Here is a 15,045-nt window from a genome sequence, read left to right on the forward strand (position 1 = left end):
TGTGGGAAGAAATCTGGGAGTGACATGCCTCCCTAGTGGAGGTGACAGCTGCATGGGAAAATCGGGCTGAGGTAGCCCCACCAGGGGAAACCCTGGGTAATAGGTCTCTGTGTGAAAAAATAATAATAATTTAACTTTTAAATTAATTAAATTATTTTTAATTCTTAATTTTATTTGAAAATGTATTTTTAAATAAGCATTGAGATATTCACTTAAACACTATGTTAAATTAATTAACTTAGTACCATTCCCTTGCATGGTATCCGTGTTGCATGGGACCCACACATGGGTACCTGGATGCCCCCAAAGCAGCAGAGGGGCTGGTTAGAGGCTACACTGAAATCTCTGAAAGTGCACATGTGGGACGGGATTGTGAGGAAGCTGTGGTGGCAGCTGCCCTGGCTAAGAGGGACAAGACAGGCGACCGAGGCTAAGCAGTCTGCCCAGAGGAAACTGGCCCGTTGAAAGGAAGAGGAAGAGGCAAAGTCAAATCTGTTAGGGAGTTCCTGGACGGCTTCAAGCCGGAACGATTATTCAGCAAAGGGGTGAGTGACAGGCAGGCGCAGCGCGGCCTAGGGGAAGGGGTTGCATGGCCCGGGATCCCCTGCAGGCAAAGGCCAGCAGAGCGACCAGAGGCCCCACAATGAGCCGTGGGGCTTTTCTCCCTGACTCACAGAAGATTTGAGCTTTGGCGGATGGTGGCACACACTCTGAAAATACAGGGGTGAGGGTGGGAGTAATCGGGAAGTAGAACCGTGAAGCTGAAAAAACATTGAGAGCAAACTCGTTCTGAGCGGGCTGTAATTAACACCCGCTCCAGATTTGACTTTCACATTTCTCCCCTGTCAGGAGGTAAGGGCGGGTGTGCTGCTGGGGGTGTGTGAGGCTACAGAGCAGAGAGATTATTCACTTAGTCTAAAGCCGATTCAGTAGCCAGGTACAGTATGCAAAAAAAAAAAAAAAAAAAAAGAGGCTCATGGAAAATGAGTATGGGGTGCAGAGAGCCAAATGAGCGAGAGTCCTCATCACAACATTGTTCCTTAAAATAATTAATTATTAATTAATGAACTTAGTGTCATTCCTTGTGTGCATGCCCATGCGTGATGGAGCGCATGTGTGCACTGTCACTTGTTTGGAGGCCAGAGGACGACTTTCATGTACTCAGTTCTCTCCTCCCATCTTCACATGAGTCCCAGGGATCAAACTCAGGCCCAGCCACGACTAACAATGGCTTCATTGGCTAAGCTGGCTTGCTGGCCCCACCCTTGCTCTTTTAAAGGAGCCGTCATCGCATATGGTGGAACCTCTTCACATTGTATGGTCCAGGAGGTTTTTGTTTGCTCTGCCTTCATATCATTATTTGATATTATTTGTTTTGCTTTGATCCCTTAGCTGATGAGCCCCAGATAAAATTTGCACTTACTTGAAATGGATGCAGCAGGCCTACGGAGAACCTGCCAACCTCTGTGAAAAGATTTCATTATGTTACACTTGCCTCTAAGCGTCGCTCGGATTTAGAAACACCTCTGAAAGCTGGGCAAGCGCATCTGCAGCTCGGAGGATGGTAAGTGCAAGGACCAGGTCCAGCTGGGAAGCACTGAGAGCCGCTCCCACCTCCCACCCTGAGATCCTCACCACTACTACAGAACCATCTCCTGCGTTGAGACTTCTTAGAGGCACAGCCACACATGGTCCTGTAGCCTCATCAACTCGCTGGTTCCCCCGGGGGGGGGTGCCTAGGCAGAGCCCTTCCTTTGGTTTATGAGTGCCCTCTCTATCCCCCCAGGAAAAGTCACACCGCAATGCCCCAGGCACACAAAGGGCGCTAGAAGCCTCAGCCTGTTTTGGAGTCTCTAGGTTTGTTTTCCAGCTCACGCGGCCGCACAGCTGCTGAGGCGCTTTCACGGGCAGCCAGCAGAGGGCAGGAGAGCCTGGAAGGCAGCACCCAATTCCTGCCCGCCACGTGCTGGAGATGCAAACTCCGGCCAACGCCCCTCCTCTCAATACCTTCACTTCCTATACAGCGCTCTGTGTGGCTTCCACAGATGGAGGTGATGGTGGTAGTGAAGCATTCTTCAGGGGACAATGGCATAACGGGATCTTGGTAAGGTGTTTGGGACTCAAGGAAAACAAAACCGAATTACAGGGCCATGAAGAGTAATTCCCCTGAGGCACTAGCTGAGAGAGCTTCCAGCTGGGGCTGTGGGGGAGCGAACCGCAAGGTAGCTTCTCCAAGGCACTGTCTGTGCCCTGCAATCTCTGATCAGAGGAAACCCAGTCAGGGGACCTGCTTCTTGTCCCCAAGGCCACTCTCAGGAAGCTCAGGCGGAAGCTCTGCCAGCCCTGCTTCCTCCTAACCTTATCTTCCAGCCAACTGCACCCGCCCAGCCTGCAGTGGAGCCCCTCCCCCTATTAAGAGGGAAGGTTGGGGGTGGGGCTTCACATCTAGAGCACCTGCTGTCACTAAGGCTGCAGGGGGAGCGGACAGGACATCAGTGTGCTCGGCTACCTCAAGGTCCTCCCGATCAGCACCCTGTGACAGACAGGACACCCACTCCAGATAAGGCAGAGATGTCCAAAGTCAAGCTGAACACACAGGGCAGAGCAGGTTGGCCGAGCTCCCAGCCTGGGCTCTCCCTGCCACTACACAGCTGTACCAGCCTGGCTCTGGACCCAGGACACTCTCCCACCATGGCCCCTCAGCCTTGGGAAGAAGACTGGGAGACATGGAGTCCAGAGTTCAGCTTCCATCCCATCCCTGAGCATCCCACCTGCACCTGAAGCCTTGACATCGTCAGCGCTGACTGAGGATAGCGCTGAGGTTGCTGGCATCTGGGAGCTAGACACTGCCTTGAGTCATCTCTGAGAAAACATCACAGAAGCAGCTGAATCCCTGCTGGGGCAGGAGCAGAGCCCTGAGAGCAGGGTACTCCTGACAGCTCCTTCACAGACAAGGACATCAAGGCACAGAGAAGCAAGGCCACTTCTCCGGGACCACACAGCAGGAGGAACTCAGATTCAGACTCAGCAGTGTGCTCTGCAGCCTCTCTCTGGGTGTGCTGGGTCCTATAAATGACGAAATTACCCTTCCTTGTGTGTCAACAACACTAGGGAGGAAGAGATGACTAAGCCCTGCCCACCGCTGTCGGCCAGTGTTTGCCTGTCCTGACACTGAGCACAGTGAGCTAGGGCCGGGCCCCTCTACGGCAGGCTGCTGGAAAGGCAGGCCAGGTCTGCACCTGCAGGAGAACAGAGCAGTGACAGCATGAGACCAGCGAGGTGAGAGAGGCTTCAGAGCAGGTGTGGGGAGGACTGGTGGGCGGGAGCTTGGGAGGACAAGGACTCCCAGATGCCCTGAAATCAGGTCTAGCTACAGCCACATGCTCTCTCTCTCTCTCTCACACACACACATACACTCAAACATATACCCCCTACACATACATACATACACACACACCCTACACAAATACACTCAACATATACCCCCTACAAACACATACACACAGACCCTACACATACACCCTACACAGATCCTACACACACACCATATACACACACACCCTATCCACATCCACATACCCTATAAGACATACCCTACATACACATACACACACCCTACCCACACACACCCACATACCCTACAAGCACATGCACACACACACACACACACACACACACACACACACACACAACCTACCTTACTGCCAAGCCACCCATGCACCTTCCAGCCCTGTCCATTTCAGCTTTCTAATGGCGGCGGCTCTAAAAAACTGTTTAATTATTCCAGGAAATCCCTCTGGCTGCTGAAGAGAAAGTCCCTAGAGATCAGCTAGCTCCTCGGAAAGACACATCTCACCAATCAGACAACTCATCTGCATATGCATATTTCCCGTCTTGCTCGTGCTGTAATGCCTCAGCAGGCAAGGCCAAATCTGCAAATGAGTGTATAACCTTTGGTCAGTTCCTGCCTCCTGGATCAGATTGTGTACTAACCCTGAGACAGGCTGAGACACTGGGCACCACTTTGCCTGTAGGTGCCTCTACCCTGACAAAGGAGGAGTTTGCTACGGGGAAGCAAGCTGGAGACTATCGATAGGGCATGAAGGGATGACAAAGTGCCCTAGACCGCACAGGGCCTGCTGTGAGCCCTGGATTGAACCACCCCCCAGGCTGGGGTTCCGCTTCTCTGACCAGCATGCCTCCAGGGCAGAGGCTTCTGAACCTGTAGTCACCTCAGCCAGTTAGACCTGCTGGCCCAGATCTGACCAGGCCTGAGCCACCACCTTCTGGCTCAGCAGGAAATTCAGGTTTTCAGCTGGTGCAAAGCCGGGAACACAACCAGGAAGGTGATGGGCATAAGAGCTGTGTAGCTATGCACACCTGTGGGGGTACACTGCCTGTTCTTTCCCCCGCCCCCAGCCCCCTCCTGAACCTAAGAGCATGGAAGGAATGGCCACTGCAGGCCCTTTCCCTGGGACATAACAGAAAAGTCAGAGAGCATGGCGCATCCTCTGCCTTCCCCATCTTTCACCTGCAGTCCGGCCCTGTTTCCTCTAATGTCCCTCTGCCTCCTCTAATGCCAGGGCCTTAGCAGAACAGGGGCAGGTTCCCAAGAGGGCCGGCTCTACGCAGAGCAGAGGCCTTCCTATTACAGGCCAAGTGGTCAGCACTCCGAGAGCAGCACCTTTCCCAAAACGAGCATGACTGCCCGGGCAGGTGGGGACATCAGGCTGCTTCAGGGAATGCTGGGGGTTCCCAAACTGACAAATGTTCACAGGGCTCCTACCTGCTCCCATGCCTTCTATCCAGAAGCCCCAAGCTGATGCCCAGACAGAGGGAAGGCAGACAGCTCGAGGGGAGGGGATAAATAGCTGTAGTCCCCAGTCTGAGAAACAAAAGTGGCTTCTGCCCACATCCCTGGCTCCTAGAGGCCCCCGCCATTACCTCCCCATCCTCTAGCCAGTGAGGAAGGCACCAGATGTCCCTGTACAGAAAAGAACACAACAGGGGCCTAGAGGGAGCAGTGAGACGGGTGCCAAAGGGGGTGAGGCCTGGTACCACGGGCGGGTGAATGGCAGGATACCAGGCCAGCTCTGGCTCCCACCGTGGGGCTGGCAAGCCGGAAGAGGGCGGCTCGGTGCTGCCTTGTGAGAGGGACACGTCCAGCACCCATCTTCCAGAGCGCGCTCTGCAGGAGTTATTCTCCCCACGTAAAGATAGGCAGCTGTGGCCTAGGGAAGGGGGTGCTCTGCTCAAGGTGACACCTGACCTCAAGAAGGCGCCTCAGGCTGGAACCAGGCCCGGCCGGCTCTTCCTGATATTTGGGGAGAAGAGAAGACAAGAGGAAAGGAATCCAGCTGACGAAGCTGGGAGGCAGAGAGACAGGAAGGCTGGCTCTCAGAGGGTAGGAAGCCTGGGACCTAGGAGGCTACTAAGGGGCTAGGGAGCTGGGGAGAGGAGGCTGGGAGGCAGGAAGGGTGGAGGGACTGAGAGACTGGGAAGCCGCAGGCTGGGAGGGTAAGAGACAGGGACACTGAACAGCTTGGGGACTTGGAGGCTGTCTAAGGAGAATCCCATGGGATCTCCTCTGCCCAACACACTGCCCAGTGGACTCGGGCCTGACCTGCCTCCTGACCAAGACTGAAGCCGACTACTGTCCTGCGGGCCCCGCTCTGATATCCCCATCCGTGCCAACCTCGCGGGATGTGACCCAAGCCAAGGCTGGCAGTTCACCCTTCCTCTTCAGCCACAGCTAGAAAGGCAGCTGGACGGGTGCCAAGGAGGGAGGATGAAGGAGCTAAGACTCCTGAACCCGGGGAAAAGGGCTCCTCGAGGGCAGTGACTCCGTTGGGTCACACCACCCTGGCACACTCAGACATCATTCCACACAGCCTGTGCTACAAAGTCCGGGACCTCATGAAGCCCATTCCACACTGTGGCCCACGGTCTTAGGAAGAGGTCAGAGCAAGGACAGTGTGTGCTGGGTGAAGCAGCAGGAGGAGACCAGTTATCCACCCTTCCCCCTGGGAACTAGGATCTCACCAAGGCCCATCAGAGCTGCTTTGTTCCCCACTCCTTGATGAAGCATGTTTGGTGTCAGCCATCCCTCTGTCCCTACCTGCTGCAGGGCATGGCTGGCATTCCCTGCCCTCTACCCTGAATTCCCTAGCCCAGGGGCGGGGCTTCCCCTCTCCCAGAGGCTCTGCACTATATGATCCGAACATTTTGGTGCCCTTCTCTTTTGCTCTCTATCTCTCTGCTATTCCTCTCTCTGTATCTCTCCTCCTTTTCTCCTTCTCCTCCTCTCTCTCCTCTCTCTGCGCATGACCCTCCCCCTCTCAGCGGCTGAGAGCTGCTTCCAATAAACCTGCATTTATATATTATAACTTGCCATTAGCTCATTCCACCGTTTCCAATCAAAGCAAATGGCAGTAGGCATGGGAGAATAGAGCCAAAGTCCCATTGCTGGGTCAGAGAAGGAAGTCAGGGTTAGAAGCTCCCCAGAGCCCCAAAAACTGAGGCCAAAGAACCCAGGGCCCTCTACCCGGTGTCAGGGAGGGGCCAGGGGCAGGAATCCTGGATGGGTGGTCCCTTCTCCTCTTGGCCTTCCCTGACAAGAGCTCTAGTTCATAGCAATGCCAGAGGTTGGCTGTTGGGAAGAAGCCTGAAGGTGGGATTTCATTTTCTCCAAATGTCTAAGGGCCAGAGAGACTGGACAGTACAAATCTGACGGCCACATGCTGCTGGAGGCAGAGGTTTACACGGCCCCACAGGCCCTCAGAACTGACACGCCAGGTACAGGAGTGGGGGAGGGGGTGCTCCATCGTGTGCCCCACGTCCCAGCTGCCCTGTCACTGCCAGAGGGAGCCCGAGACCCAAGCCTGATAGGCTTTGTGTGATGACACCTTCCCCACTGGCCTCACCCTGACGCCAGAGGTGCCCTCTCTGAACAGGGCAGGGAGGAGGCTGGGCAGGCAGGAGGCTGTGACCATCTGCCCAAATGACCCTCCTGGTTTCCATACAAGTCCCCTGTCACCTGCATAGTGGTGGAGCCTGGAATGGGTCTGGGCCAGTGTCCTGAAGCACCCGCCTCCACCTGCGCCCCCGGAACCCCACTCCTCTGCCTACCACACACACAGGACTCAGAACCAAGTCATGCCACGGGACCAGCTACTTCTGCTTGGCATGCAGCTCTTGGGCTCTAGACCAGGCTGGGAGTTGGGAAGGCCTCCAACACTCAGAGCGCAGGCTGTACACCGGCCCTCTGCCGTTCCATCCGTGTACCTCGATGACAGTACATGCGTCCACTCTGGACAGTACAAGTCCACAGGAAGCAACTTTTTATATCAGCAAAGTAAACTTGCCCTCACACACGACTCTACATATGCACACAGCGCCCATTCACAATATTTCTCCCCCTCCCCCAGATGACCACGGCAGGGAGCAAAGGCCTGATACCCTTGGTCCGAGAGTACTCCACGCCTTAGAGGTGGCTGCCCGTAGGATCGGGCCCATTCTCCCTGGGCAGGAGGGCCAGACACTAACCTTAGGCCGCTTCCACCGGACTGTGGGGCCTGGGGTGCCCTTATAATAGAGTGAGTCATCGGTGGCCGGGAAGTGGGGGTCCTCAAAGAGCACCTTCCTGCGCAGACAGGCCCGCTTCAGCGCCGAGTAGTTCTGGTCCTCATAGGCCTTCACACAGGAGAACATGGCGACCACGTCCCCCAGAAGGGGTGGCACCTAGAAGAGAGGAGGACGAGAAGACCATCAGTAATGGGCACCATAGGTCCCTGCTGCGCTCTGACCCCCAGATGTACTGCTCTCCCAGCGACATTCCAATCCTACAGGAAGGGAAAGCTAGTACAGAGACAGGCAGAGGTCTGCCCAGGGTCATACAGCTAGTACCTGCTAGAGCGCCAAGAGACGATGGGAGTGTACCGCCTGCCTCGGCAATTAAGAGTCTCTCCTTTCTAGTGTCTGAGAGGCAAGTCAGGCCCTCAAGCCACCAGTGCCCAGTGTCCAGGGCTGGCTCAGGCCACACCCACCTCACTCTCCCTGTCTTGTTTAGCCAGTCCTCCCTACCTCTCTGGGGCTGAATCACACAAGTGGCCACCCCCATGAGTTTGTGGCCAGTGTCACACCCACAGGAGTTAGCCATGGGTATCTCAGAGCTCTCTTCCTGACTCATTCCTGCCCAGTTGAGGAGAACCGGGTCACAGGTTGCTCCCAGCCGTCACTCTGTCCCCACCTCAGCACTCTGTGTCCTTACACCTAGGGAGGGAGCAGGCTCCAGGCACCGGGGGCTCTCTTCACTCATCAGGGGCTCAGGAGATCGCCCTACACACTGCTTTACACACCGACCAAGTTCAAGGGACGCACACGGCACCAATGTGGTCAGGGGAGGCCCCAGGAGGCAGGGGTTGGGGTGGGGCCACACTCAGTGAGGTGTGACCCATCAGGAGTGTTGGCAGGGGTCTGGTCTCTCATCCATCTTCAGCCTCTCCAAATCTACTCCTCCTGGGCTCACCAGAGACAACACTTGTTGCCTTACTGAGGTTCAGGCTGGCCACAAGGGAACCTGAGGCAGAATTCTTAGTGGGGTTTTCCAGCAAAGTCTGATAGCAGGACTTATGCAGACACGGATGCTGACTGAAGTAGTCATCTGCTGAGTGACTGTGGAGAAGTCTCTCAGCCCCTTTGAGCCCCTTTCATTCATCTCCAAGATGGGAACAAGGTTGCTTCAGTGAGAGAATGACGTCATTACAATCAGCCAGAGGCAGAGGGTTGAGGAAAGAGAGCAAAGGGGTCAAGTCTCCTCTCATCCCAAAGAGACTCCAGTTCTCTGGCACCCACCATGCGCAAGCCCCTGAGTAAGAGGTTTGTGTCCACTGTTGAGAGCAATGGGGCGGGGGGGGGGGGCACACTGTGGCCATTTTCACAACGTGGGCCGAGGCTCTGCGGGGTGAGGCACTTTACCCATGTTCCCATGGGGGCAGTGAACTGGAACCCAGGTCCTCGGGTTGAGGTGGCCCACCTTGGCCTCAGGAGCTAGGCAATGGCAGGCAAGTTCCCCACACAACCCTCAACTGAGCCGTGGCTTAAGGAAAAGGAAGACGTAGGATTCTCCAGGGAAGGGTAGAGACGGGAATGAAAAGGTGACTTAAGCTCATGAGGACCCAGAAGAACAGCGAGGAGGGCCACTGTCCCACAGGCTGAGGGTGGACAGTGCCTTGTACTGTATCTACGGCCAGTGCACTCACTTGGGGTTGCTGTGTGACTCAGGCCAAAACATTTAACTTCCTGGGTCTGGCTCTGCCCAGAGATCTCAGTCTCCTCTGGCCTTAGGCCTCCCACAGCCTTGGAACCCTAGGAAAAGAGAAAGTGGAGGCTGAAAAGCCACAGGGCCTTAGGCACCAAGCAGGCTCATTAACCTGCAGACTCTTGCAGCCTGGCTCAGGAAGCAATTTAAGCCTCAAAAATTAGATCAGGGAGCCGAGAAATCAGCTATTGTGATTCCAGTATTTCAGATCCCAGAGAGCCCAGAGAGGGGGAGCAAGCTGGCTGAGATCACACAGCCAAGATGACAAACGGGGCTTCTGGCTGCTCTCCAGGTCACAGACAGGATCTGCCCTCCCAGGAAGAAGAGATGGTGCAAGCAGAAGATACTGGGTGGGGAGGGGTCGAAGTGGGCAAGGGAGAAGGGTTCTCGGGTAAACAGGATGACAGAGGGCCGCATCTCTGTCATCCGCCCTCATCCCTGCCAGGCAGGCTGACCCTGGCCACTTGCGGGGTTCTTCCGGGACCTAGCCTTTATGTACTCAGCCCCCATGTACCCTCCAAGAGATTGCACCACATAGTTCAACATGGGGTCCAGAGGCTCGAGGGATCGCAGACTGCAGCCTCTCCCTGTAACTCCAGGCCCTGTCTCAGAAAGCACTGTACAAACTAGAAGGCAGGAAACCCAGATCCACACGCCAGCCTCTCTCCTCAGGCCTGTGCTCCAGGCGTGATCACCTCTGGCCATCAGTGTCCTTAGCCTGTGCTTGAGCTGACAAGTCCCCGTGTAACATAAAGGACAGGCTGGGCCCTCAGCTGTCTGATGTCCACTTGCTTCCCTTTCCCTGCCAATCTCACCCCTTCTGTCCTTTATCCAGTGCCAGGCATCCCTTGCAGGTCCCGCCAGCAGTGAGCTCAGGGTATTTCCATGTGCCTCTCCTTCACAATCCTGCCCTTGCCTTGGCCACCTGGAGCCCCCAGCGGCCCATTTTCCTAGCCCACCCACTGAGGACAGGGCCTACATCAAGGGCCTCTGCATGCCCACTACCAACAGTGAGGCGCTGGGACTCGGTAACCACAGAACCATCGCGACAGAGTTGAGTGTGGCAGGAACGCCATCCCGGGTGCAAAGAACAAGCTCAAGAGAGGCGGGGCCGGCGCTGGGGAGGTGGCCCAGTGGTTAGGAGCACTGGTTGCCCTTGCAGAGAATAGAGGTTCGGTTCCCAGCACCCCTGTGGCAGCTCACAATTGTAACAGGAGATTCAAAGCCCTCTCTTCTGGCCTCCACCGGCACCAGGCATGCACACAGCACCCAAAGACGCAGGAAAAAAAAAAAAAAACAGTTAGACACATAAAAATAAAGTAAGATAGAGGAGGGGTGGGGCTCTAAGGGAAGCTGCTCTCCGTCAGCATTCAGGCCATCTGGAGCCACCCACCGCTGCCCACTGGGCCAGGCATCCGTTTGCCTCCTGACCTTCCTGATGGCTGCATGCCAGCTGGGGCCCACACCCCACTGCCCAGGCTGAGCTGGCCACAGCCCTGCCCTTCAGCTGCTGTGACTGAGCCTCGGTTACGGGGCCCCAGGGCTGGACTCACTGGAGGCCTACCCAGGTCACGTAGCCTACAGGGTCTTTGTCAGAAATAAGAGCCTCTGGAAGAAGAAAGAGTGGAGCCAGGACAATCAAAGAGCCAGAGGACAGGCTGAGCCGAAGCCCTGTAGCAAGAACATTCAAAGGGCCAAGAAGAGCCGAGGTCGTCAACAGAGGCCAAGCTAGAGGAGCCGCACCCAGGTCATGCAGCCCTGTCCTAAAGTTCTGGTCACTGAGGCACCGCCAGGGTAGACAAACAGTCGTGGACTGGACTAGAACAGCACAGGCTTCACGGCCGGCAGGTGTAAAGACACCTGATTCATGGCTTGGTGCACTGAGGAAAGCACATTGTTTCAATGAACGGTGAGTCACTTGCTCTCCACACGACCCCACCTCGAACTACACAGAGCTAACCCCGAGAAGACGGCAGTGGACCTCCAGCCACCCCACCTCGAACTACACAGAGCTAACCCCGAGAAGACGGCAGTGGACCTCCAGCCACCAGCAGAACGTTGCTGGAGAACTGACTCAGCAGTTAGGAGCCCCCGATGCTCTCAGAGGACCCAGGTTTGGCTCACGATCACCTGTAACTCAGTTTCAGGCGATCCAGTTTCCTTCCTGCAGCCTCCACGGGCACTAAGCACATTCATGGTGTACAGACATACACGCAGAGGAAACACGCATACACCTAAAATAAAATAAAACTAAAAGAAACATAAACAGCACAAGGTGAAAGAAAGGACGACTCCTAACACCCGGCAACTAGAAGGGAAAGTGCTGGACTTCCCCAACCAATCGGCAAGAAAGTGCAAGTTAAAACCAAGGCAAGAGAACAGTGCGTCCCGCTAGAGAGGCAGAGTAAGAAGCACCAGGACGCGCTACCTCACGCTTGTCCCAAGCCCAAGCGCAGGCTGGGTTCTAGGCTTGGCAGCACAGGGTGGGCTAGCATGTGAGAAGCCCGGGTTCCACCCTCAGAAACCAACCAGTGACCCTCCAAGCGGCGCTCTGGTGGCTGGAGGGGTGGACATCTGCTAAGTGACTCTGCAAGGCCGCTCGGGCCCCTGCTGGGAAGGGCCAACACGTGTTCCGCCGCCTAGTTAGTTCAGCCTGAGACTATACTGACTATATCCTGCAGAGTCACAAGACTGTTTAGCACAGATTTCTTCATAAAGATTTTTTAATAAAGCTGTGAACTCCTGATCCTCCCCCTTCAACTGCCCACGTGCAAGCGTCCCAGACATGTCAACCCCATTGAGCCAGCTCAGTAGAATCTGGCCTGTTAAAAATCAGAAACTATTCAAAGACCATCAATAAAGGACTGGGAGAGAGGTTTTGTTGTTGCTATCTGTTTAAATAATAGAAAACAAACCCACAGTTGTACGGGGCCCTGGATGACAGAGCCCACGGATGGGGCTCACAGGCATGGCATTAAACAACAGTGGCATCACGACATGATTTCATTAGATCAAATCGAAATGCAGGGCCAGCTTGCCCTGATACCAAAGCTAGAAGGAAAGTTACAGGCAAGCTGGAGAGGAGGCTCAGAGGTCAATGGCACCTTCTGCTCTCTCAGGGGCCTTGAGTTCTATCCCCAATGGCCTACAACTTCAGCTCTAAGGAATCTAATGCCCTCTTCTGTCCTCTTCAGGCATTGCACTCAAGTGTACATACACACACATACACATCATAAAAAGAAAGAAAGAAAGTTACAGGTCAGAGGTTCCTGAGGAGCATAGACACAGAGAATCCGGACTCCAGCAGCACAGTCAGGTACTGTGTCCTCAGCAGGGCCAGAAACTGCACTGCACAGCACCTGAAGAGGATGCTCTCTGATCCAGTGACTGGGGAAAGATTGGCTCAGTAGTAACAGTGAGCTGGGTGGCAGCTCCCACTTGTGATCCTAGCCCTGGAGATGCTGTGGCACCCAGAACCACCAGCCCAGGGATGGCACTGCCCACAATGGTCTGGGCTCTCAACATCAATCACCAGTTAGAAAATGTCCTACAGGTTTGCCTACAGTCTGATTTTATGGAGGCATTTTTCTTAATTAACGCTTCCTCCTTTCAGATGACTATAGCTTGTGTCAGGTTGACATAGAACTAGCCAGCACACATACACACACACGGAGCAGAACTGTGATCATCAAAACAGCATGGCACTGGGCATGAGATTAGGAACAAAGAGGAGTTCAGAAGATTTGGTACATGTTCAAAGTTCATTAATTTTCAGCAAAGGTCTCAACATCACCCATTAGGAAAAGAGACTAGAAGGCAGTCAAGGGGGTGGGAACAGGGGAACCTCACACCTGAAAGAATATAATTACACCCTAATTTCACATATGCAAAATTCAGTTCAAATGTAGTAAAGACCAGAAACTACCAGAGGAAGATGGGGAAACTCCAAGACACTAGTCTGGGCAGTTATTTATTTTTTTATATGACCCCCAAAAGCACAGGAAACAAAGGCAAGAGTAGACAAACAGGCTGATGCCAAACTAAAAAGCTTCTACAAAACATCGATCCATGGAGTGAAGATAGCCCACGGGAGTAAAGCCTACTTCTGATAAGAGACTGATTTCTGGCATAATAAGGAACTCAATAGCCACACAGCAGACACCCAGCTGGAAAACAGTCAAAAGACCTAAACGGACATTTCTCAGAAAAGAAATATGAATGGCCATCAGGTATATGAACAACAGTTCAACATCAGTAGCCATCGGTGGTGGGGAAATCCCAAAAGACATGGCCTCTCACACCTGGTATTGTCCTCAAAAGATCAGAGGAGCTTGGGTGAGGATGTGGGGAAAGGGAACTGTGCAGCCACCATGGACAGCAGCAAGTGTCCATGCTCCTCTAATCCTAGCTTTAGGGAGGTCAAGCAGCAGGACCACGAGTTCCAGGCCAGCCTCCGCTATATACTAAAACCCTGTCACACTCATGCAGGACTAGCCTGGGCCAGCAATCCCACTCCCGGGTCTATATTCTGAGGAAATAAAGTCAGCATGGTGAAGAGACATCTGTGTACCATGCTCATTACAGCAGAATTCACCCAGAGATGGGGACAACCTTGGTGTCCCTCAGCAGAGGAATGGTTAAGGGGTGGTGGGCGAGCAGCTGGGGTTGGCTCAGGTGGTGGCACCTGGATCAGTGTCACTTCCAGAGGTATGTAAAGTGGGCGTGGTGGTGTGTATGCCTGACCTCCCAACACTATAGAACTAGAGGCAGGAGGGTCCAGAGTTCGAGGCCAGACTCTGCTACACAGAAAATTCAAGACTGGTCTGGGGTACATGAGGCCTTGCCTGAAAAAGCCACAACAAGGGCCAGTGTAAAGCAACTTGCTACCTAAAGCTGAAGCCTGAGTTCAACTCCCAGAACCCACAGAAAAGGAGGGAGGGAAGGACGGAGGGAGAGAGACAGAGAGAACTGACTTCACAGAGTTACCCTCTGGCCCCCACACACCCGCCGTGCCATGCCCTCACTCCCACACACTACTGCTAATAAAACAAATATTAATAAATTTTTGAAAAGCAGGTGTAACTCACCTCTGTGACCACTGTGCCAGCCAGTTTTCTGTTTCTGTGGTAAACACCTGAGATACCCAGCTTCTAGTCAGGAAGGTCAATGCGACTCAGAGCTTGAGCGGCCCCAACCCATGATGGGGAACCCATTACATTCAGGACTTTGGTGTGGGGCTGAAAAGTGTTGCTGGCGACCCCGAAGTAAGGCAGAACCTCCAAACCCATAATGATTGTGAAGTGAAAGCAGGAGGAAAAACTGGGATTCCTCTTCAGGGCACACCCTGGGTGACCTGAGGACACCCCTACCTCCAGAGAGCCCTGCCACCTAAGCATGGGCCTTGGGAGAACACTCTACATCCTAACTGCGGCACTGTTTCTGCTAGAAAGCAGAAACAGTCAGGTATACTCAGAACTGCTAACCCCCAAGGTACTCCAAGTAAAGGGGGGCCCGGGGTAGCAGATACCCTGTATCAGTGCTGGAGGACGTGTGCCCTGGGGTCGGTGCTTCCAGAGGGGCGGGGCAGGTTGCAGAGCAGAGAGAATGCTAGTTACTCTTAGAGACGATGCTCGAGGGTATGGGATATGCCTCCATGCTAGAGTGTGCGGCTGGCTTGGACAGGGTCCTGGGTTCTAGTCCTAGCACTGTGAGCAGAGGTGGGGCAG

General features: G+C 54.3%; 1 protein-coding gene and 1 long non-coding RNA gene across 3 annotated transcripts in view; one reads left to right on the forward strand and one right to left on the reverse strand.

Annotated features, from left to right (window-relative positions):
• Positions 1–15,045, reverse strand: part of Capn5 (calpain 5) — a 51,677-nt gene that overhangs the window by 29,908 nt on the left and 6,724 nt on the right. The window contains exons 1-2 of one of the 2 annotated variants that reach the window (XM_060367610.1): positions 9,261–9,279; positions 7,546–7,740 (exon numbers count right to left, since the gene is read on the reverse strand). In XM_060367610.1, the coding sequence (XP_060223593.1) occupies positions 7,546–7,710 (165 nt within the window). In that variant the 5' untranslated portion in view covers positions 7,711–7,740; positions 9,261–9,279. Of the gene's footprint in view, positions 1–7,545; positions 7,741–9,260; positions 9,280–15,045 lie in introns of those variants that run through there. The other variant, XM_021634783.2, reaches the window with a different exon arrangement.
• On the forward strand, positions 418–6,365 carry LOC132647264 (uncharacterized). The gene is made up of 4 exons (XR_009585631.1): positions 418–545; positions 1,393–1,564; positions 1,787–3,279; positions 3,788–6,365. It is a non-coding gene; the product is annotated as an uncharacterized LOC132647264 (long non-coding RNA).

This window comes from Meriones unguiculatus, chromosome 14 (genome assembly GCF_030254825.1).
Source record: "Meriones unguiculatus strain TT.TT164.6M chromosome 14, Bangor_MerUng_6.1, whole genome shotgun sequence".
Classification (NCBI taxonomy): domain Eukaryota; kingdom Metazoa; phylum Chordata; class Mammalia; order Rodentia; family Muridae; genus Meriones; species Meriones unguiculatus.